Source organism: Coregonus lavaretus, assembly GCF_964263955.1.
Source record: "Coregonus lavaretus genome assembly, chromosome: 14".
Classification (NCBI taxonomy): Eukaryota; Metazoa; Chordata; class Actinopteri; order Salmoniformes; family Salmonidae; genus Coregonus; species Coregonus lavaretus.
The window spans coordinates 2,946,535-2,970,215 of NC_140001.1; the positions used below are offsets into that span (position 1 = coordinate 2,946,535).

Below are 23,681 nucleotides of genomic sequence, written 5' to 3' on the forward strand. Positions count from 1 at the left end.
ACGTTGACATCAGCAAACCGCTCTTCCGCACAACGCTATACACGCTGTCTGCCCTTTGCCTGGTACAGTTGAAACCGGGATTCATCCGTGAAGAGCACACTTCTCCAGCCATAGATGGTGAGCATTTTCCCACTGAAGTCGGTTATGACGCCGAACTGCAGTCATGCACGCAGATGGTCTTCTTGAGACGGTTTCTGACAGTTTGTGCAGAAATTCTTCAGTTGTGCAAACCCACAGTTTCATCAGCTGACCGGGTGGCTGGTCTCAGACCGTCCTGCAGGTGAAGAAGCCGGATGTGGAGGTCCTGGGCTGACTTGGTTACACATGGTCTGCGACGTTGGAGGCGGCTTATGATAGAGAAATGAACATTAAAATCTCCGTCAACAGCTCTGAATGACATTCCTGAAGTCAGCCAGCCAATTGCACACTCCCTCAAAACTTGAGACATATGTGGCATTGTGTTGTGTGACAAAACTGCACATTTTAGAGTGGCCTTTTGTTGTCCCCAGCACAAGGTGCACCTGTGTAATGCTGTTTAATCAGCTTCTTGATATGCCACACCTGTTAGGTAGCTGGATTATCTTGGCAAAGGAGAAATACTCACTAACAGGGATGTAAACAGATTTGTGCACACAATTTGAGAGAAATAAGCTTTTGTGCATATGGAACATTTGTGTGAGCTTTTATTTCAGCTCATGAAACATGACCAACACTTTACGTGTTGCAGTTATATTTTTGTTTAGTGTATATTTCATTAAGTGATGATGTAAAAAATCGATAGTTACAAATCAGGATATTATTATGTATCTTCTTGAAAATTTCGCAATATTATTTTTGCGCTAGTCGATTATAACTGCACCAAAACAGTTTTTCCTCCATCTTCTTTTTAAATGGGGAGCCAATTTGTTTGCAGCACTTTTATTTCCATGACTGATCAAAACGTGTTTTCTCATGGCTCTGTCTTGTCCCGCTGCAGCAGATATATTGTGATTAATATGTTTCGAACATTGAAGCGCAATAAAATCACAGTATCGAATCACAATACATATAGTATCACAATACATATAGTATCACAATACATATAGTATCACAATACATATAGTATCACAATACATATCGTATCACAATACATATAGTATCACAATACATATAGTATCACAATACATATCGTATCGGCACCAAAGTATCGTGATAATATCGTATTGTGAGGTCCCTGGCAATTCCCAGCCCTAATTTCATTTGAGGAAATTGTCATAATAATTTTTGGGCCAAGTTTGCACAGAATGCCCCAATACTTACCCTCATGGTTTAGGCCTAGAAGTTTCATTGCCAGTATTTTTTTGCAAGCATTTAGCTTAGTACATTTCCTCATAGCAACAATAATGGATATATGTCTGTCTCTATCCTACTGTGTATTATACAGTGTAGCCACAGTAAACAACTATATCAGGGATGGGCAACATTGATGGGGGTGGGGGCCACAAAAAAACTGAACTCATCATGAGGGGCCGCAGTGACTCGCAGGTCTGAACTCATCATGAGGGGCCACAGTGACTCACAGGTCTGAACTCATCATGAGGGGCCACAGTGACTCACAGGTCTGAACTCATCATGAGGGGCCACAGTGACTCAGATCATCATGAGGGGCCTCAGTGACTCGCATGTCTGAACTCATCACGAGGGGCCACAGTGACTCGCATGTCTGAACTCATCACGAGGGGCCACAGTGACTCACAGGTCTGAACTCATCATGAGGGGCCACAGTGACTCACAGGTCTGAACTCATCATGAGGGGCCACAGTGACTCACAGGTCTGAACTCATCATGAGGGGCCACAGTGACTCACAGGTCTGAACTCATCATGAGGGGCCACAGTGACTCAGATCATCATGAGGGGCCTCAGTGACTCGCATGTCTGAACTCATCACGAGGGGCCACAGTGACTCGCATGTCTGAACTCATCACGAGGGGCCACAGTGACTCACAGGTCTGAACTCATCATGAGGGGCCACAGTGACTCACAGGTCTGAACTCATCATGAGGGGCCACAGTGACTCACAGGTCTGAACTCATCATGAGGGGCCACAGTGACTCGGGGGTCTGAACTCATCATGAGGGGCCGCAGTGACTCGGGGGTCTGAACTCATCATGAGGGGCCGCAGTGACTCGGGGGTCTGAACTCATCATGAGGGGCCACAGTGACTCAGGGGTCTGAACTCATCATGAGGGGCCGCTGTGACTCAGGGGTCTGCATAACCACATCCATACCAGGACGTGCAGTCAGAGCCGGCCATAGCCTTTTGGGGGCCCTAAGTCAGTTTTTGTTGGGAGACGCCCCCCCCCCACCTTGCAAGCAAAGCAAGTTTTGGAGTTCATTTCCTGCAATTCTACACATTTTGCCATGGCAACATTTTTAATAATAAAGGGCCTTAAAAAGGCATTTAGTAGCCTGAATTACCTGGCAACCAAAATGGACGTGTCTCTTCTTTATTCCACAGTGCACCACTCTCATACTGCCTCTCTCCTCTTACTGCCTCTCCCCTCTTACTGCCTCTCTCCTCTTACTGCCTCTCCCCTCATACTGCCTCTCCCCTCATACTGCCTCTCCCCTCATACTGCCTCTCTTCTCATACTGCCTCTCTTCTCATACTGCCTCTCTTCTCTTACTGCCTCTCCCCTCTTACTGCCTCTCTTCTCTTACTGCCTCTCTTCTCATACTGCCTCTCTTCTCTTACTGCCTCTCTACTCATACTGCCTCGCCTCTCTTCTCATACTGCCTCTCCTCTCTTACTGCCTCTCTTCTCATACTGCCTCTCTCCTCATACTGCCTCTCCTCTCTTACTGCCTCTCTTCTCTTACTGCCTCTCTCCTCTTACTGCCTCTCTCCTCTTACTGCCTCTCCCCTCATACTGCCTCTCTCCTCATACTGCCTCTCCTCTCTTACTGCCTCTCTTCTCTTACTGCCTCTCTCCTCTTACTGCCTCTCTCCTCTTACTGCCTCTCTTCTCTTACTGCCTCTCTCCTCTTACTGCCTCTCTCCTCTTACTGCCTCTCTCCTCTTACTGCCTCTCTCCTCTTACTGCCTCTCCCCTCTTACTGCCTCTCTCCTCTTACTGCCTCTCTCCTCTTACTGCCTCTCTCCTCTTACTGCCTTTCCCCTCATACTGCCTCTCTCCTCTTACTGCCTCTCTTCTCTTACTGCCTCTCTTCTCTTACTGCCTCTCTTCTCTTACTGCCTCTCATCTCTTACTGCCTCTCTCCTCTTACTGCCTCTCTTCTCTTACTGCCTCTCTCCTCTTACTGCCTCTCTTCTCTTACTGCCTCTCCCCTCATACTGCCTCTCTCCTCATACTGCCTCTCCCCTCTTACTGCCTCTCTCCTCTTACTGTCTCTCCTCTCTTACTGCCTCTCTCCTCATACTGCCTCTCTCCTCTTACTGCCTCTCTTCTCTTACTGCCTCTCTCCTCTTACTGCCTCTCTCCTCATACTGCCTCTCTCCTCATACTGCCTCTCTCCTCTTACTGCCTCTCCCCTCATACTGCCTCTCTCCTCATACTGCCTCTCCTCTCTTACTGCCTCTCTTCTCTTACTGCCTCTCCCCTCTTACTGCCTCTCTTCTCTTACTGCCTCTCTCCTCTTACTGCCTCTCTTCTCTTACTGCCTCTCCCCTCATACTGCCTCTCTCCTCATACTGCCTCTCCCCTCTTACTGCCTCTCTCCTCTTACTGTCTCTCCTCTCTTACTGCCTCTCTCCTCATACTGCCTCTCCTCTCTTACTGCCTCTCTTCTCTTACTGCCTCTCTCCTCTTACTGCCTCTCTCCTCATACTGCCTCTCTCCTCATACTGCCTCTCTCCTCTTACTGCCTCTCCCCTCATACTGCCTCTCTCCTCATACTGCCTCTCCTCTCTTACTGCCTCTCTTCTCTTACTGCCTCTCCCCTCTTACTGCCTCTCCCCTCATACTGCCTCTCTCCTCATACTGCCTCTCTCCTCTTACTGCCTCTCTTCTCTTACTGCCTCTCTCCTCTTACTGCCTCTCCCCTCATACTGCCTCTCTCCTCATACTGCCTCTCCTCTCTTACTGCCTCTCTTCTCTTACTGCCTCTCTCCTCTTACTGCCTCTCCCCTCATACTGCCTCTCTCCTCATACTGCCTCTCTCCTCTTACTGCCTCTCTTCTCTTACTGCCTCTCTTCTCTTACTGCCTCTCTCCTCTTACTGCCTCTCTTCTCTTACTGCCTCTCTCCTCTTACTGCCTCTCTTCTCATACTGCCTCTCTTCTCTTACTGCCTCTTCTCTTACTGCCTCTCTCCTCATACTGCCTCTCCCCTCTTACTGCCTCTCTCCTCTTACTGCCTCTCTCCTCTTACTGCCTCTCCCCTCCATCTTCCACCGTCCCATCTGTCTTTTTTTATCTCTAGACTTTCTATCTTTTCATCCTTCGATTCTGTCTCTTCACTCCTCTCTCCACCCTCTATATTTGAGTTGGTTAAGGGGACCATGGATTTTAGACTGCTGACCAGCTTATCTGTTGCCAGTTGCTACTGATGCCATTCTACAAGTGAACAATACATTTTAATTCAATAGATCAAAAAGAGAAGTTCAAAGCACTTCCTGGTAAGGTACAGTAAAATGAAATAGAAATTAAGTCATTCTCCCCCTCCTCTCAGGGCTGGCGTTGGCCGGACGAAGCCGCTCAAGATGAACATGGTGAAGAGGATCATGGGTAGGCCGCGGCAGGAGGAGTGTAGCCCGCAGGACAACGCACTGGGCCTCATGCACCTCCGACGCCTCTTCTCCGAGCTCTGCCACCCGCCACGTCAAATGACCCAGAAGGAGCAGGAGGAAAAACTCTACATGATGCTGCCTGTCTTCAACAGGGTGAGTAGTGGTTATGGTGGGTGGGTGGGTGGGTGGGTTGGTGGGTTGGTTGGTTGGTGGGTTGGTGGGTTGGTTGGTTGGTGGGTTGGTGGGTTGGTGGGTTGGTTGGTGGGTTGGTTGGTGGGTGGGTGGGTTGGTGGGTTGGTTGGTTGGTGGGTTGGTTGGTTGGTGGGTTGGTGGGTTGGTGGGTTGGTTGGTGGGTTGGTTGGTTGGTGGGTGGGTGGGTGGGTTGGTGGGTGGGTTGGTTGGTTGGTGGGTTGGTTGGTGGGTGGGTGGGTTGGTGGGTTGGTTGGTTGGTTGATTGATTGGAGGACAAGCTCTACATGATGCTGCCTGTCTTCAACAGGATTAGAGTCAAACTCATCTATCAGTGCTTGGTGGTTTGGCTTGCATCTCGCTCAATAGATCTCTGTGAAGGTTAAATTCATGTGTTAAACTTGATGTAAAAAAAAAAAAATACTCAGAGATCCACATGAAGTATATTTCCTTTATGCGGATTTTAGAATATTTGCATGAAAATCTGTCGCCAATTGGATGGGACCCTAGCTTATGACTGTGCTGTGTGGTTGTCCCACCTAGCTACCTTAAGAAGAATGCACTAACTATAAGTCTCTCTGGATAAGAGCGTCTGCTAAATGACTAGAATGTAAAACATTTAGGTGGGCCTTTGTGTGTGTGTCATTGTGTAACTGTTCATCTTTGACCTTTGCAGGTGTTTGGTAACGCTCCGCCCAGCACCATGACGGAGAAGTTCCAGGACCTCCTCCAGTTCACTACCCAGGTGTCCCGGCTCATGGTCACTGAGATCAGGCGGAGGGCCTCCAACAAGTCCACAGGTCAGTTGATTTATTGAACCAGATCGTCCCATTGAGGTCAGTTGATTTATTGAACCAGATCGTCCCATTGAGGTCAGTTGATTTATTGAACCAGATCGTCCCATTTGAGGTCAGTTGATTTATTGAACCAGATCGTCCCATTGAGGTCAGTTGATTTATTGAACCAGATCGTCCCATTGAGGTCAGTTGATTTATTGAACCAGATCGTCCCATTGAGGTCAGTTGATTTATTGAACCAGATCGTCCCATTGAGGTCAGTTGATTTATTGAACCAGATCGTCCCATTTGAGGTCAGTTGATTTATTGAACCAGATCGTCCCATTGAGGTCAGTTGATTTATTGAACCAGATCGTCCCATTTGAGGTCAGTTGATTTATTGAACCAGATCGTCCCATTGAGGTCAGTTGATTTATTGAACCAGATCGTCCCATTGAGGTCAGTTGATTTATTGAACCAGATCGTCCCATTGAGGTCAGTAGATTTATTGAACCAGATCGTCCCATTGAGGTCAGTTGATTTATTGAACCAGATCGTCCCATTGAGGTCAGTTGATTTATTGAACCAGATCGTCCCATTGAGGTCAGTTGATTTATTGAACCAGATCGTCCCATTGAGGTCAGTTGATTTATTGAACCAGATCGTCCCATTGAGGTCAGTTGATTTATTGAACCAGATCGTCCCATTGAGGTCAGTTGATTTATTGAACCAGATCGTCCCATTGAGGTCAGTTGATTTATTGAACCAGATCGTCCCATTGAGGTCAGTTGATTTATTGAACCAGATCGTCCCATTGAGGTCAGTTGATTTATTGAACCAGATCGTCCCATTGAGGTCAGTTGATTTATTGAACCAGATCGTCCCATTGAGGTCAGTTGATTTATTGAACCAGATCGTCCCATTGAGGTCAGTTGATTTATTGAACCAGATCGTCCCATTGAGGTCAGTTGATTTATTGAACCAGATCGTCCCATTGAGGTCAGTTGATTTATTGAACCAGATCGTCCCATTGAGGTCAGTTGATTTATTGAACCAGATCGTCCCATTGAGGTCAGTTGATTTATTGAACCAGATCGTCCCATTGAGGTCAGTTGATTTATTGAACCAGATCGTCCCATTGAGGTCAGTTGATTTATTGAACCAGATCGTCCCATTGAGGTCAGTTGATTTATTGAACCAGATCGTCCCATTGAGGTCAGTTGATTTATTGAACCAGATCGTCCCATTGAGGTCAGTTGATTTATTGAACCAGATCGTCCCATTGAGGTCAGTTGATTTATTGAACCAGATCGTCCCATTGAGGTCAGTTGATTTATTGAACCAGATCGTCCCATTGAGGTCAGTTGATTTATTGAACCAGATCGTCCCTTTGAGGTCAGTTGATTTATTGAACCAGATCGTCCCATTGAGGTCAGTTGATTTATTGAACCAGATCGTCCCATTGAGGTCAGTTGATTTATTGAACCAGATCGTCCCATTGAGGTCAGTTGATTTATTGAACCAGATCGTCCCATTGAGGTCAGTTGATTTATTGAACCAGATCGTCCCTTTGAGGTCAGTTGATTTATTGAACCAGATCGTCCCATTGAGGTCAGTTGATTTATTGAACCAGATCGTCCCATTGAGGTCAGTTGATTTATTGAACCAGATCGTCCCATTGAGGTCAGTTGATTTATTGAACCAGATCGTCCCATTGAGGTCAGTTGATTTATTGAACCAGATCGTCCCATTGAGGTCAGTTGATTTATTGAACCAGATCGTCCCATTGAGGTCAGTTGATTTATTGAACCAGATCGTCCCATTGAGGTCAGTTGATTTATTGAACCAGATCGTCCCATTGAGGTCAGTTGATTTATTGAACCAGATCGTCCCATTGAGGTCAGTTGATTTATTGAACCAGATCGTCCCATTGAGGTCAGTTGATTTATTGAACCAGATCGTCCCATTGAGGTCAGTTGATTTATTGAACCAGATCGTCCCATTGAGGTCAGTTGATTTATTGAACCAGATCGTCCCATTGAGGTCAGTTGATTTATTGAACCAGATCGTCCCATTGAGGTCAGTTGATTTATTGAACCAGATCGTCCCATTGAGGTCAGTTGATTTATTGAACCAGATCGTCCCATTGAGGTCAGTTGATGCTTCTGATCTAATGCTTCAGCTCTTCACAGCTTCTGATCTAATGCTTCAGCTCTTCACAGCTTCTGATCTAATACTTCAGCTCTTCACAGCTTCTGATCTAATACTTCAGCTCTTCACAGCTTCTGATCTAATGCTTCAGCTCTTCACAGCTTCTGATCTAATGCTTCAGCTCTTCACAGCTTCTGATCTAATACTTCAGCTCTTCACAGCTTCTGATCTAATGCTTCAGCTCTTCACAGCTTCTGATCTAATGCTTCAGCTCTTCACAGCTTTCCTCCTGCTCACTCCACATGGACTCCTGTCACATTCTTGAGAGAAAAGGCACAAAAGAGAAGGCAATTGATTGCTTTGATTTGATGCTGGATTCAGGTCTGCTGGTAGAGGTGGTGTCGGACAGGAACGTCTTCAACGCCTTTGTTGCTCCTCTTCAGCCGGGTAGAGGGTTTTTATTGAGGTTTACACCGTTCTGGACCGAATTATCTCTGCTTATGCATTACGACACCATCCGTAGTAACCTCGGGAAAGGACAGATCACAACAGTTCAGTTGAGTTAATTTCCAATCCAAAACATCCCTATTAACATTGACTAAATGACAAATCATTATGTTTCACCACTCATTCTTAATACCCATTTGTAATACTTGATCCTGCTGCCTGAGAGATTTTTCTTTGAGGGGCCCCTGTATTCCAAAGGCTATCTGTTTAAACGCCCCCTAGTTTCACATTCTCCCTTGAATTCTCCCAAATTATATAACCCAATTGTTTTATTGTAACATTCCTATATTTCCTCATAATCTATTTGACATTACTCTGGCGTTTCCCCTTTTCCTTGTTCCTATTCTAACAATTGCTTACACTTCTCTCCCCATCCTGGTTGATCATAAAATTGTTTATAGTTAGCATTTCCTAAATATTACAAAAGTTGTGATTGAATCCTAGCACACAGTCCTGGTAACGGTGAAGATTTTGAACTACTGTTAATTCTTTAAACGGAGATGTGGTGCATATTAGACTATTTTCTTTATTTAATTGTAATATAATATATTATACTCATCTATACCAATAATTGTTTAACGGCTTCCTTCCATTCCCTTTCTTCTGCATTTGGTATGGCTCTACCATGTAAAAGGGTTTAATGCACTTTCCCAAGGAATAACTACTTCAACAACCTTATACTTAACCACTTATAAGTACTACATCCAATTGTTTATCTAAGTCCTGGGCTGTTATTCTTATGTCTATGATCCCATCTGTCTTTTTCTTTTATTATCTTAAGGTCACCGTTACCCCATGTGATTTCCCCATAATCCTTTGTGCTGGTTCCTCCCACACCAATAACCATTTAACCCTTGTATTTTAATAGTGATCCCCTTTCTGTATTTTAGTTATGGTTCTTGCCTGTGCAGGAATATACATTTTAATCCTTTCTGCTTCCCTTCTCTGCCTTATTGTTTTGCTCTTTACTATTGTCAGTATGCCATTCCCCTTATCCTCAGGGAAATTAGTCAAGTCAAAGGGATTTTGATTAGGGTCAAATGATGTGAATCCCCTGTATGAAAACAGAATGGGAAGCTGTTCATTCGTGATTCCCCTGTATGAAAACAGAATGGGAAGCTGTTCATTCGTGATTCCCCTGTATGGAAACAGAATGGGAAGCTGTTCATTCGTGAATCCCCTGTATGGAAACAGAATGGGAAGCTGTTCATTCATGATTCATCACTATTTGATGTTGGCCCCAGCCAAAGGCTTTTAAAACCTCCTGCTAGTGTTTCCTCTGCTTTCGTCAGTTCTCTCTGCAGGAGATATGTGTGTTATCAGTCTGTCGTTATTCAAAAACTTTGACGGAGGTTTGCCTTCCTTTGACTACCGACCAACGGCATGGCAGCTCTAGAGAAGATCTAAAACCGCTAGAGACACACACACACACACACACACACACACACACACACACACACACAGACAGACAAATGTAAGGAATCTTCTCTCTCTCTCTATGCCACCTGCTCTAAGCCTTCTGGAATGACATTACACATTCTTTATTCTTTATTTAGAATGACTCATTCTCTATGACCAACGTGTGTGTTCTGTCCACAGAGGCAGCCAGTAGAGCCATAGTCCAGTTCCTGTTGTATTGTACTGTAATGTAATATGTACATTTATATACTGATGATGTGTGTGTGTGTTCTGTCCACAGAGGCAGCCAGTAGAGCTATAGTCCAGTTCCTGGAGGTGAACCAGAGCGAGGAGGCGTCACGTGGCTGGATGCTGCTGACCACCATCAACCTGCTAGCATCCTCCGGACAGGTGGGTAGTACTGGACAGCTGTGTGTGTGTGTGTGTGTGTGTGTGTGTGTGTGTGTGTGTTACTGAACTGAGCATGTTTCTGTGTGGATCGCCTAGGCTTGGGCGATTATACCGTATACCAGTGTATTTAAAATTTAGAAATACCGACGGTATGATTTTCGATACTGTTAAAAATGATTTTGTGTGTGTGTGTGTGTGTGTGTGTGTGTGGTGGTTGCTACGCCACTCTGCTATAACTATTAAGTTAACTATCGAAGATGTACCAAATAAATCATCTCCAGCTCAGGGCTCCAGCTATGCATTTGGTATGCTAACTTGCTAGCTAAGTCGCTAGCTTGCAAAATCAAGCTTCTTGGTTACAGCAGAGACCATCAACCCCCTCCTGGATCAAGATCCCTGCTGCCTAAATTGTTTTGTGCGTAAAAACCCCCCAAAATAATTAAGTTTGGAAAGAAATAGCGCCTCTTTTTAGACATTTTGGCAAATTAATTGAAAATTAAATACAGAATGATTTCATTTATTTTAGTATTTTAATATTTTAGTATTGCTGGTAATACCGTATATAACCCTAGTATCACCCAGTGTGCAATGCGAATGTGTGTTGCAAATAATAATAATAACACATATAATTTGTATAGCGCTTTTCATCATAGAGTTAATACATAAAATCCATTTAAAAAAATCGGAATACATTTAGAATCAAGGCAGGTAAAATAGCAATAATGGGCTAGGTGCTAAATCCATTAGGACTATAAGAAAGAGAGTCTGTAGAAGTGGGTTTTAAGGCCCATTTTTAAAGTTCAAAGTGATAGAATTGCTCTCAGATGATTTCCATAGGCGAGGGGCAAGGGAGCAGAAGGCCATAGTTCGGAGACATGTCTTGGGGACTTGAAGCGGTAGGGAGTGGCTTGAGCGGAGAGTGCGAGGTGTCTCGCTGGGTGAGATGAGGTTGCTGATGTAGGTGGGGTTCAATCCATTCAAGGCTTTAAATACAAGCAGGTGGATTTTTGAAGTCAATCCTGTAGTTGACCGCTAGCCAGTGGAGTTTGGGCAGGATTGGGATGATGTGATCTGACTTCTTGGTCCTGGTCTGGACCCTGTTGCTCCTAGATGTTTCCACTTCACAATAACAGCACTTACAGTTGACCAGGGTAGCTCTAGCAGGGCAGAAATGTGACAAACTGACTTGTTGGAAAGGTGGCATCCTATAACGGTGTCACGTTGAAAGATACTGAAAGATAACGGGTGTGGCTGAAATAGCCGAATCCACTAATTTGAAAGGGTGTCCACATACTTTTGTATATGTAGTGTATTTGTTTGATTTGAACATCGAAGGACAGAGAATGATCAAAGTTGACTCCCAGATTGGAGATGACGGATGGATTTGCCTGTCCGTTGATTATAGGGCAGATGTTTCCTGTACTGGTGACCTGCTTGGGTGTCCCAATAAGCACAGCCTCAGTCTTGCTGCTGTTCAACTGGAGGAAGTTCTCTTTCATCCATACCCTGATGTCCTCTAGGCAACTGGAGGACGTTCTCTTTCATCCATACCCTGATGTCCTCTAGGCAGCTGGAGGACGTTCTCTTTCATCCATACCCCGATGTCCTCTAGGCAACTGGAGGACGTTCTCTTTCATCCATACCCTGATGTCCTCTAGGCAGCTGCTGAGTTTAGCAGAGACGGTGTCCGGTTTGGTCTTAACGTAAACCTGGGTTATCGTGAGTGTAGCAATGGAAGTAGATGTAAATGAAAAACAGTGTAGGCCCCAGCACTGACCCCTGTGCACTGACCCCTGTGCACTGACCCCTGTGTGACTGCAGTGTCCTCCGATCTGGACTCTCCAATAGTGAGCAGATTATTTTTTATTTTATACAAATATTATATTATTTTATATTTTAATATTTTTTTATTAAGGATGATCTTATTGGAGAGGTAGGAGGAGAACCTGTTCCAGACACAGCACCCAGCTAGCACATTGGGTTCCTTGGAAGTTGTGGGAACGTATGTTTTTGGTTTCACATTGGTTGTGGGAATGAAGCCATATGTTTCCTGACCGATGAAACAAACAAAGAAATTAGCCTGTTCTGGGAATGGCTATTTTGATGTTGCAGGGAGGTTCTGAGAATGTTTTACTCTGGTTCCTTCAAAACATTATTGGGAGGTTTTATAAACGCTCTGAGAGGGGAAATAATATGTTATTTCTAGTGATGGGAAGTTTGGCTCTTTTAACTGATTTGGATCTTTTCGAGTTCAGTCAAAAAAACTTTTCATTTGAGTTAGTAATTCCCAGAGCAGGAACCCCTACCGGCGAACGATGAACTGAAAACTCAAAAGACACATGATTCTACGAGCCTCTAATTCACATGTCATTCACCATAGGGGGCTTATTGGAGCTGTCATTTGTGACTGAGACTTGTAAACATGCTTTAAACAATGTACATTTGTCGATTGCTAGGCATATAATTTAAGATTATTTCTTGATACATTTGAAACGAGGTGTAGTTGTGGCTGCAACCGGTCTAGATTGTGAACGACTCTTGGCATAATGCCTGATGACTCCTCCATTGAGGAGAAAAAACGAACGTCCGTGGCGTAGCGTTTGGCCGGAGGAAGTAGTCTGGGTAGCCAGTCAAGGTGGTAAGCACAGTCATTCACAAACTGCAGACCTGAAACGATTCGTTCTCGAGTTCGAGTTTGTTGAGCAGAGGCTGTGTATGTTTTGGTTCTACAAAGCTGTGTCCATCATAACATTCAATAATCAATTAGTAGCGGTCATTCTTGCACCATGTGCTCAATTATTTGTTCTAAACGTGTATTTTTCTGTGTATATGACAGACGGTTGGTCTCTGGAGCCGCTGAGCCGGAGGAGTATGTATTAATCCTGCTGTAGGACTCATTGCTGCCAGCACTAACAAGTCAAACGAACGACTAAAATGAACGAGTCACTCAGAAAAACACATTTATAACTCTCAAATCAGTAAAAAGAGTCGATCAAAAATAACGAATTGTTCGCGAACTGGCTATGATATCTCCTCCACTTTGAGCCAGGAGAGATTGACATGCATATTATTAATGTTTGCTCTCTGTGTACATCCAAGGGCCAGCCGTGCTGCCCTGTTCTGAGCCAATTGCAATTTTCCTAAGTCCCTCTTTGTGGCACCTGACCACACGACTGAACAGTAGTCTAGGTGTGACAAAACTAGGGCCTGTAGGACCTGCCTTGTTGATAGTGCTGTGAAGAAGGTAGAGCTGCGCTTTATTATGGACAGACTTCTCCCCATTTTAGCTACTGTTGTATCGATATGTTTTGACCATGACAGTTTACAATCCAGGGTTACTCCAAGCAGTTTAGTCACCTCAACTTGCTCAATTTCCACATTATATATTACAAGATTTAGTTGAGGTTGTGGGTTTAGTGAATGATTTGTCCCCAAATACAATGCTTTTAGTTTTTGAAATATTTAGGACTAACTTATTCCTTGCCACCTATTCTGAAACTAACTGCAGCTCTTTGTTAAGTGTTGCAGTCATTTCAGTCGCTGTGGTAGCTGACGTGTATAGTGTTGAGTCATCCGCATACATCGACACACTGGCTTTACTCAAGGCCAGTGGCATGTCGTTAGAAAAGATTGGAAAAAGTAAGGGGCCTAGACAGCTGCCCTGGGGTATTCCTGGTTCTACCTGGATTATGTTGGAGAGGCTTCCATTAAAGAACACCCTCTGTGTTCTGTTTGACAGGTAACTATTTATCCACATTATAGCAGGGGGTGTAAAGCCATAACACATATGTTTTTCCAGCAGCAGACTATGATCGATAATGTCAAAAGCCGCATTGAAGTCTAACAAAACAGCTCCCACAATCTTTTTATCATCAATTTCTCTCAGCCAATCATCAGTAATTTGTGTAAGTGCTGTGCTTGTTGAATGTCATTCTGTATAAGCGTGCTAAATGTCTGTTGTCAGTTTGTTTACTGTAAAATAGCATTGTATCTGGTCAAACACAATTTTTTCCAAAAGTTTACTAACGGTTGGTAACAGGCTGATTGGTCAGCTATTTGAGCCAGTAAAAGGGGCTTTACTATTCTTAGGTAGCGGAATGACTTTTGCTTCCCTACAGGCCTGAGGGCACACACTTTCTAGTAGGCTTAAATTTAAGATATGGCAAATAGGAGTGGCAATATTGTCCACTATTATACTCAGTAATTTTCCATCCAAGTTGTCAGACCCCGGTGGCTTGTCATTGTTGATAACAATACCCTTTTCACCTCTTCCGCACTCCCTTTACTGAATTCAAAATGACAATTCTTGTCTTTCATAATTTGGTCAGATATACTTGGATGTGTAGTGTCGACGTTTGTTGCTGGCAAGTCATGCCTAAATTTGCTAATCTTGCCAATTAAAAAATCATTAAAGTAGTTGGCAATATCTGTCGGTTTTGTAATGAATGAGCCATCTGATTCAATGAATGATGGAGCTGTTTGACTTTTTCCCCAAAATGTCATTGAAGGTGCTCCAAAGCTTTTTACTATCAATTTTCATGTCATTTATCTTTGTTTCATAGTGTAGTTTCTTCTTTTTATTCAGTTTAGTCACATGATTTCTCAATTTGCAGTACGTTTGCCAATCGGTTGTGCAGCCAGACTTTTGCCTCATCCCTCTCAACCATACCATTTTTCAATTCCTCATCAATCCACAGGGATTACATTTTTTACAGTCATTTTCTTAATAGGTGCATGCTTATTGGTAACTGGTTAAGCAATTTCATAAATGTGTCAAGTGCAACGTCGGTTTGCTCCTCATTACACACCACAGACCAGCAAATATTTCAACAACATAGGAATCACAACAAAACGTATATATTAGGGCCAGCCTTTGGAACTGTGGTTTTCCTAGATATCACTACATCCGATGGATCTGGATACTGCTTTCAAGCACAGTTCTGCAGCATTAGTAAAGATGTGATCAATACATGTTGATTTCATTCCTGTGCTGTTTGTAACTACCCTGGTAGGTTGACTGATAACCTGAACCAGGTTGCAGGCACTGGTTAGTGTATGAAGCTTTTTCTTGAGTGGGCAGCTTGATGAAAGCCAGTCAATATTTAAATCGCCCAGAAAATTATACCTCTCTGTTTATCACATACATTATCAAGCATTTGACACGTTATCAAGATACTGACTCTTAACACTTGGTGGTCTATAGCATCTTCCCACCAGAATGGGCTTTAAGTGAGGCAGATGAACCTGTAGCCATATTACTTCAACAGTATTTAACATGAGATCCTCTCTAATCTTTACAGGAATGTGGTTTTGAATATAAACGGCCACACCTCCACTACTGGCATTTCTGTATTTTCTGTAAATGTTATAACATTGAATTGCTACCACTGTATCATCAAAGGTATTGTCTAAGTGAGTTTCAGAGAGTCAGAATATGAATGTCATCTGTTACTATTAAGTTATTAATTTCATGAAACTTGTTTCTTAAGCTACATATGTTAATATGGGCTATTTTTAGCACTTTTCTGGGATGCTTGCTTGTTTTCATTGCTTTACTGGGAATCTTAGCAGAAGTAGATATTCTCATATTATTTATGTTAGTGGACTTCCTACTAGGGCACACCACCTCAGTGCCAACATCATAAAACTGGCTCATAGGCACATGATTGCTGCGTACAATAGCTGTAGGATCAGCAGAGGCATTCAGGGCAGTTAGAGGGAAATAAATTAGGTTACTTACATTGTCTACCAATGCCCCTGGTATAATGTATATTTGCTAAAGCATTATGATGACTCAGCGACACAATGTACATTTGCTAAAGCATTACGATGACTCAGTGACACAATGGTAGGGATTAACTGAGCTGTGCTTGGGTCATTGAAAAGTCATTGTCTCAACGCAGCCTTATAATGCTGTGAAAGGATCCAGGAACCCAAATGATTTGGGTGGATCCCATCCTCCTTATAAAACTTGTTTTGTTTCCAAAAGGTATCGAAATTGTCAACAAAAGTTACACCCATTGAGCTGCAATAATCACGTAGCCAGTTGTGAAGAGAAAGAATCCTGCTAAAGCGTTCAATGTCACGATTCAGAGAGGGCACAGGAATGATATGATGGGTCTTTTATTAGTCTCTAGCAGAGAGTTGATCAGCTCTTTAAAATCCAGTTAACTGTTCAGAACTACCCTTCATAATGTCATTAAAACCCACATGGACTACGATAGAATCGATGTCCATGTCCTGGCTTAGTACATTCGGGAACAGCTTAGTAATGTCATTTACTCGAGCTCCGGTATAGGACATTGTTTTTGTATCAGGAACAGTCACATTTCTTACCATGGAGCTGCCCAAAATCACGGCTGGCGAGAAGGTTGCTTTAGCAGTATGTTTAGGGTCATTGTCCTGCTGGAAGGTGAACCTCTCTGGGCCTGCCGGGTAGGCGGAGTTCTACCTTCAGACACATAAAATGGTTCAAAATGGGAAAACTTTGCCTTTCCGGCGCCAGGTCTGCTGAATCAAGTGCACCTACCACCAACAGCGTGCAACAAATACACAAAATAGGAACACAAGGCTTTATTGTTGGGTTTTTACAGAAATGTTGGAGATCGACTAGGAAAAGCCTTGGAGATCGACTAGGAAAAGCCTTGGAGATCGACTAGGAAAAGCCTTGGAGATCGACTAGGAAAAGCCTTGGAGATCGACTAGGAAAAGCCTTGGAGATCAACCAACCACTGTGTTTAAGTAATGAAATACCAACAAAATACGTAGTTTTTTTTTGTTTTTGTCAAGTTCCTCAAATGTGCTGAGAATGTTCCAAAGCCAAGCAACTATCCTGCACCATTCCCAGAAAGTTGTGGGAAGGTTGTGTCCCTGTGTCTTTTGTAGATAGATACTGTACATAGAATACACATTATATAATTATAAAGTTGTTCAATATTACAAATGCAGTGATTTGTCAAGCAGCATGTGGCCATAGGGGAACCATAGGGAAGGATGTTACTTAAGACTGTGTCCTGAATAGCACCCTATTCCCTATGTAGTGCACTACTTTTGACCAGAGTCCATAGGGAATAGGGTGCCATTTGGGACGCTGTCATGCACTTGTTTTTATCTCCCTCAACCCTCACATACATTCTTTAAACTTTAATTTCAATTGGTCTGAAAGTCTTCGGGGAGGTGGGAGGAGGCTTCTCTTGCTTCACTGAAGATCAGAAATGCACTCTTTTGTGGGTTTGTTTGGAGACGTGAAGCCTTAGTTTCCTTTTAGAGGTCCTTCTCCTCTCTGTTTGTCTCACTTTCTCTCTCTCCTCTCTCTCTTTCTAGCGGTCTCTTTCTTTCAATTCAATTCAAAGGGCGTTTTTGGCATGGGAAACATACGTTGACATTGCCAATGCAAGTGAAATAGATTTATAAACAAATAAAAAATGAACAGTAAACATTACACTCACAAGAGTTTCAAAAGAATAAAGACATTTCAAATGTCATATTATGTCTATATACAGTGTTGTAACAATGTGTAAAATAGAACAAAAGGGAATATAAATCAACATAAATATGGGTTGTATTCCCAATGGTGTTTGTTCTTCACTGGTTGCCCTTTTTCTTGTGGCAACAGGTCACAAATATTGCTGCTGTGATGGCACACTGTGGTATTTCACCCAGTAGATATGGGAGTTTATCAAAATTTGGATTTTGGGGGTGAATTCCTTGTGGATCTCTGTAATATGTGTCTCTAATATGGTCATACATTTGGCAGGAGGTTAGGAAGTGCAGCTCAGTTTCCACCTCATTTTGTGGGCAGTGTGCACATAGCCTGTCTTCTCTTGAGAGCCAGGTCTGCCTACAGCGGCCTCTCAATAGCAAGGCTACGCTCACTGAGTCTGTACCTAGTCAAAGCTTTCCTTCATTTTGGGTCAGTCACAGTGGTCAGGTATTCTGCCACTGTGTACTCTCTCTTTAGGGCCAAATAGCATGTAGTTTGCTCAGTTTTTTTGTTAATTCTTTCCAATGTGTCAAGTAATTATCTTTTTGTTTTCTCATGATTTGTTTGGGTCTAATTGTGTTGTTGTCCTGGGGCTCTGTGGGGTCTGTTTGTATTTGTGGTCCTGGCAACTGGACCTTTTTTGGAACACCATTATTTTTGTCTTACTGAGATTTACTGGCAGGGAAATTAAAACTGTAGAACGTCACACAGCAGGGAAATTAAACCTCTTTTCAATTATGGCCTTCACTCAACTTTATTGACCCTTCTCCCCTGTACAAAAAAACGTGACTTGTCTTGACTAAAATATGTAGTTTGATCCCTTTCATAGAATTAACCAACATACAGACAATAAGATAATATCTACTCATCTTTATTCTCACTCAGTTGGTAGATATAATGTAACTATAATGTAATGTGATTATATGGCATCACGTGTGTGAAGACCAGGTCACTGCAGGACTGTAAAGTAAAATGGGACAGAACAGTCTACTTCTACCGTTTCTGTGTCTTGCATCTCTCTGCCCTGACTGGCTGGCTGGCTGGCTGGCTGACTGGCTGGCTGGCTGGCTGGCTGGCTGGCTGACTGGCTGGCTGGCTGGCTGGGGTAATGGATGTGTGTTCCCTGCTACGTTGTCGCAGACAAGCATGACAACACACATTCGCATGCGCGTGGGTGCGCGCGCACACACACACACACAGCGGTCTCAGACAGTAAAACAATGGGCCTCTTGGCACCCTCCCTTCCACCTGACGTCATAGCAACAACAGTGCTCTCTCTCTCTCTTTCTCTCTCTCGGTTCATCCTCCAACACATTCTAAATTCTGCCCCCTTGGCTCTCCTCCCTCCTTTCTTTCCAGTAGAAAAAATCGGAAACGTCTACAGTACACACACACACCCAAATATACACGAACACACACATTCTATATTTAATCTCCCTCCAATCTTCCCTCTCTCCATCTGTCCCTCGCTCACTCTCCGTAGTCTGGTAACTGATGAATGAAATGGCACCCTCTCTCTTTCTCTCTCTGTCTCCCCCCCTCTCTCTTTCTCTCTCTCTCTCTCTCTCTCTCTCTCTCTCTCTCTCTCTCTCTCTCTCTCTCTCTCTGCTCCCCCCTCTCTCTTTCTCTCTTTCTCCATGCAGTTACACATTCCAATATTGTTTCTGTAGAATATTATATTGATACTTTGACTCCATTTGTAAACAAACTATCGGTCAAAAGTTTTAGAACACCTACTCATTCAAGGGTTTTTCTTTATTTTTACTAGTTTCTACATTGTAGAATAATAGTGAAGACATCAAAACTATGAAATGACACATATGGAATCATGTAGTAACCGTTCCTGTGGTGGGAGAGAGAGACAGTTTCATCATAGCGCTTGATGGTTTTTGCGACTGCACTTGAAGATACTTTCAAAGTTCTTGAAATTTTCCGTATTGACTGACCTTCATATCTTAAAGTAATGATGGACTGTCGTTTCTCTTTGCTTATTTGAGCTGTTCTTGCCATAATATGGACTTGGTCTTTTACCAAATAGGGCTATCTTCTGTATATCCCCCCCCCCCCACCTTGTCACAACAAAACTGATTGTCTCAAACGCATTAAGAAGGAAAGAAATTCCACAAATTAACTTTTAAGAAGGCACACCTGTTAATTGAAATGCATTCCAGGTGACTACCTCATGAAGCTGGTTGAGAGAATGCCAAGAGTGTGCAAAGCTGTCATCAAGGCAAAGGGTGGCTAATTGAAGAATCTCAAATATAAAATACATTTTGATTTGTTTAACACTTTTTTTCGGTTACTACATGATTCCATATGTGTTATTTCATAGTTTTGATGTCTTCACTATTATTCTACAATGTAAAAAATTGAAAAACCCTGGAATGAATAGGTGTTCTAACTTTTGACTGGTAGTATATATATATATATGTATGTGTATATATATATATGTATGTATGTATGTATGTATGTATGTATGTATGTATATATATGTATGTATGTTTTGCTAGTTAGCGTTAGCTAGTGCTAGTCGGCTATACCTGCGCCAAAACTCTGGTATTTTCAATCCTATAGCTTGTTCTCCATCTTCTTTTTAAATAGTGAGCCAACATGTTTTCAGCACTTTTATTTCCATGACGGATCAAAACTCATTTTCTCATGGCTCTCTCTTGTCTCTCTGCAGCAGACATATAGTGAGCAATATGTTTGGAACATCAAATCACTATAAAATCACAGTCTCAAATCGTAATACATATGGAAGCATGAGAATCGTAATACATATGGAAGCATGAGAATCGCAATACATATCGTATCGGCACATAAGTATTGTGATATCGTACCGTGAGGTCCCTGGCAGCTGTACTGACTACATACATCCAGGAAATCCAGACTATTGAGATATTCATTCATTCATTCACCATTCAGACCATCCCATTCACCTTCCCTGACTGCATACAGCTGTCTCACTGGGGTCTCCTCTCCATACCTATCGCCTCATCGTCATTACCTTTCAGACCAACCACCCTCTACCCTCTCCTCTCTCTCCTCTCCTCTCTCCCTTCTCTCTCTCCTTTCTCTCCTATCTCTCCTCTCTTCTCTCTCCTCCCTTATCTCTTCTCTCTCCTACCTCCTCTCCTCTCTGCTCCTCTCCTCCCTTCTCTCTCCTCTCCTCCCTTCTCTCTCCTCTCTTCTCTCTCTCCCTTCTCTCCTCCTCCCTTCTCTCCTCTCTCTCTCTCTCTTCCTTCTCTCTCTCTCTCTCTCTCTGTCCATTCTCTCCTCTCCTCTCTCCTCTCTGCTGCTTCCTCGTCAGGAACACTAGTTTTCTTCTCTCCTCCTCTCCCGTCTGTTCTGCTGTGTGTTTGTGTTACTGCTCTTCTCAGTGATTCAGTGGTGAGTCTTCCTCCAGGCATGTCAGTAATGAAGGGAGCTCAGCTCACACGTGGGAGTGTGTGGGAGTTAGCGTTTGATTTGCGTGAATCATTTACATGAATAAGCTCGAGCCCCTCTGTTTCACCGTTTTTCCATCTGCGTCGATAAACAGCCATGATTCTGAAACACACACACACACACACACACACACACACACACGTTTGGGAGGGCTACTCTCATTACTGTTATTGTCCCCAGTACAGGTGACAGTGTTATCGAAGTTCAAAGCCTGCCACGTGGGACCCACACGTGCACACACACGCACGCACACACACACGCGCGCATGGAATGAACACACACGCACAAGCACACTTTTCACAGGTAAGAGTGAGTCACTGTCAGAGTAAATCACTGGTAATTGTGGGGGGGCTTTGTGTAACCTGTGTGAAGTCGTTTTTTTTAATAATGTGTGTCTCTCTCCTCCCTGTAGAAAACGGTGGACTGCATGACCACCATGTCGGTGCCCTCCACCCTGGTGAAGTGTCTGTATCTGTTCTTTGACCTTCCTCACATGGCCGAGGCCCCTGGGACTTCACAGACCCAGACCTCAGAGCTGCCCCTGGCTGACCGCCGGGCCCTTCTTCAGAAGGTCTTCGTACAGGTCTGTAATCAACCCCTAGTCCATGGACACTACTCCCTAGCCCCTTCTCATAGCCCCTCCTCCCTAGCCCTTCCATCCTGGCTTCTAGCCCCCCTCGCTCTCCCTTTAGCCCCCCCTTCTCTAGCTCAATTCCCCCATATCCTGGTGAAGCTATGTGGGGGTTAAGGGTTATAGTAAAGAGTAAAAAAAAAAAAAAATGTTACAACAATTGTATTACTGTGTTGTGACTAGATCCTGGTGAAGCTGTGTAGCTTTGTCTCTCCTGCGGAGGAGCTGGCCCAAAAAGACGACCTGCAGCTACTCTTCTCTGCCATCACATCCTGGTGCCCCCCCCACAACCTGCCCTGGAGGAAGAGCTCCGGCCAGGTGCTCACCACCATCTCACGACACGGCCTCAGCGTCAACGTCGTCAAGTACATCCACGGTGAGAGTTTTGGGGGGGTTGGTTGTTCATTGTAGAGTTGCAAAATTCATTAACCATTTCCCATAATTCCCAGTTTCCAGAAATCTTGTTGAGAGGATTTCCATTTGTAAATAAGTTCCCTTCTTATTCCCTCCTAAATTTGTCAAGCCTCCAAACAGAAATTCTGGAAAACCTGGGAATTTTGGGAACGTTTTTTGAATTTTTGCAACCCTAAATGGTTGGCGTCTGTGTACCCAGAACATGCAGATGGATGGACACAATGGACATGCAAAGTTGGTGTGTTCCGTGGTCGTGTGTTCTGTGGTCGTGTGTTCCGTGGTCGTGTGTTCCGTGGTCGTGTGTTCCGTGGTCGTGTGTGTGTGTGCGCTGCCATATTAACTGCCCCCCCCCCCTCCCTCAGAGAAAGAGTGCCTGGCCACGTGTATCCAGAACATGCAGCAGTCAGATGACCTCTCACCCCTGGAGATCGTAGAGATGTTTGCTGGTCTGTCCTGCTTCCTGAAGGACTCCAGCGACGTCTCTCAGACCCTGCTGGACGACTTCAGGATGTGTCAGGGTTACACCTTCCTCTGCGACCTCATGCTCAGGTAGACTAAGATTAGAGGTGTAGGGGAGAGTGTGTGTGTGTGTAGTGTGTGTGTAGTGTGTGTGTGTGTGTGTGTGTGTGTGTTTCAATATTAACAACTCCATCCCCCCCCAGGCTGGAGCAGGTCAATGAGGACAGTAGTGTAGAGATGTTCTGAACAGTGTGTTACGGTATTAACCCCTTCCTCTCCCCATCAACATAGTGTGTTACGGTATTAACCCCTTCCTCTCCCCATCAACATAGTGTGTTATGGTATTAACCCCTTCCTCTCCCCTACAACATAGTGTGTTATGGTATTAACCCCTTCCTCTCCCCATCAACATAGTGTGTTATGGTATTAACCCCTTCCTCTCCCCTACAACATAGTGTGTTATGGTATTAACCCCTTCCTCTCCCCTACAACATAGTGTGTTATGGTATTAACCCCTTCCTCTCCCCTACAACATAGTGTGTTATGGTATTAACCCCTTCCCCCTCTCCCCTACAACATAGTGTGTGTGTTACTTGTTTCACTACTCTTCCCCCCCCCACCAGACTGGAGCAGGCCAAAGAGGAGGACAGCAGTGATGCTCTGAAGGACCTGGTCAACCTGGTGACGTGTCTGACCACCTATGGCGTGACGGAGCTCAAACCGGCCGGTCTCACCACTGGAGCCCCCTTTTTCCTGCCCGGCTTCGTACTCCCACAGCCTTCTGGGAAAGGTACAGTCATCCAAGCATCATCACGGCTCCAGGGTTTACTTAGCCTCTGCCACACCTCCTAGTTAACGTCTTAACCATAGAAACAGCGTTACTAGAACGGGGTTTCCCCATTTTAGTCAATGTACCTTAACGGGTGCAGCCAAATTGCCATGGTATGAAGAATTTGCCGTTCTACTAATTCCATTTTTATGAACTTGAGTCTCTGTGTGTGAAAACCAAACTGTCCAGAATGTGGAAGTGTCATAGGAGTGTGTTGAGCTCTGGGCCCTAACAGGGAAGTGGGGTGTTGAACTGGGA

At 44.0% G+C, this 23,681-nt stretch overlaps 2 protein-coding genes across 2 annotated transcripts in view; both read left to right on the forward strand.

Annotated features, from left to right (window-relative positions):
- LOC311141589 (WD repeat and FYVE domain-containing protein 3-like) overlaps positions 1-10,055 on the forward strand; it is a 48,125-nt gene extending 38,070 nt beyond the window's left edge. The window contains exons 2-4 of the mRNA XM_084176961.1: positions 4,671-4,881; positions 5,594-5,717; positions 9,951-10,055. Of these exons, the coding sequence (XP_084033087.1) occupies positions 4,702-4,881; positions 5,594-5,717; positions 9,951-10,003 (357 nt within the window). The 5' untranslated portion in view covers positions 4,671-4,701 and the 3' untranslated portion in view covers positions 10,004-10,055. The remainder of the gene's footprint in view (positions 1-4,670; positions 4,882-5,593; positions 5,718-9,950) is intronic.
- On the forward strand, positions 9,970-23,446 carry LOC311141775 (WD repeat and FYVE domain-containing protein 3-like; the record flags this gene model as incomplete). The annotated part of the gene is made up of 5 exons (XM_084177228.1): positions 9,970-10,160; positions 21,503-21,673; positions 21,905-22,097; positions 22,498-22,684; positions 23,218-23,446. Exons 1-5 carry the CDS (start codon positions 10,005-10,007, stop codon positions 23,444-23,446), a joined length of 936 nt encoding a protein of 311 aa, XP_084033354.1. The 5' UTR covers positions 9,970-10,004.
- Between the last annotated feature and the right edge of the window lie 235 nt (positions 23,447-23,681).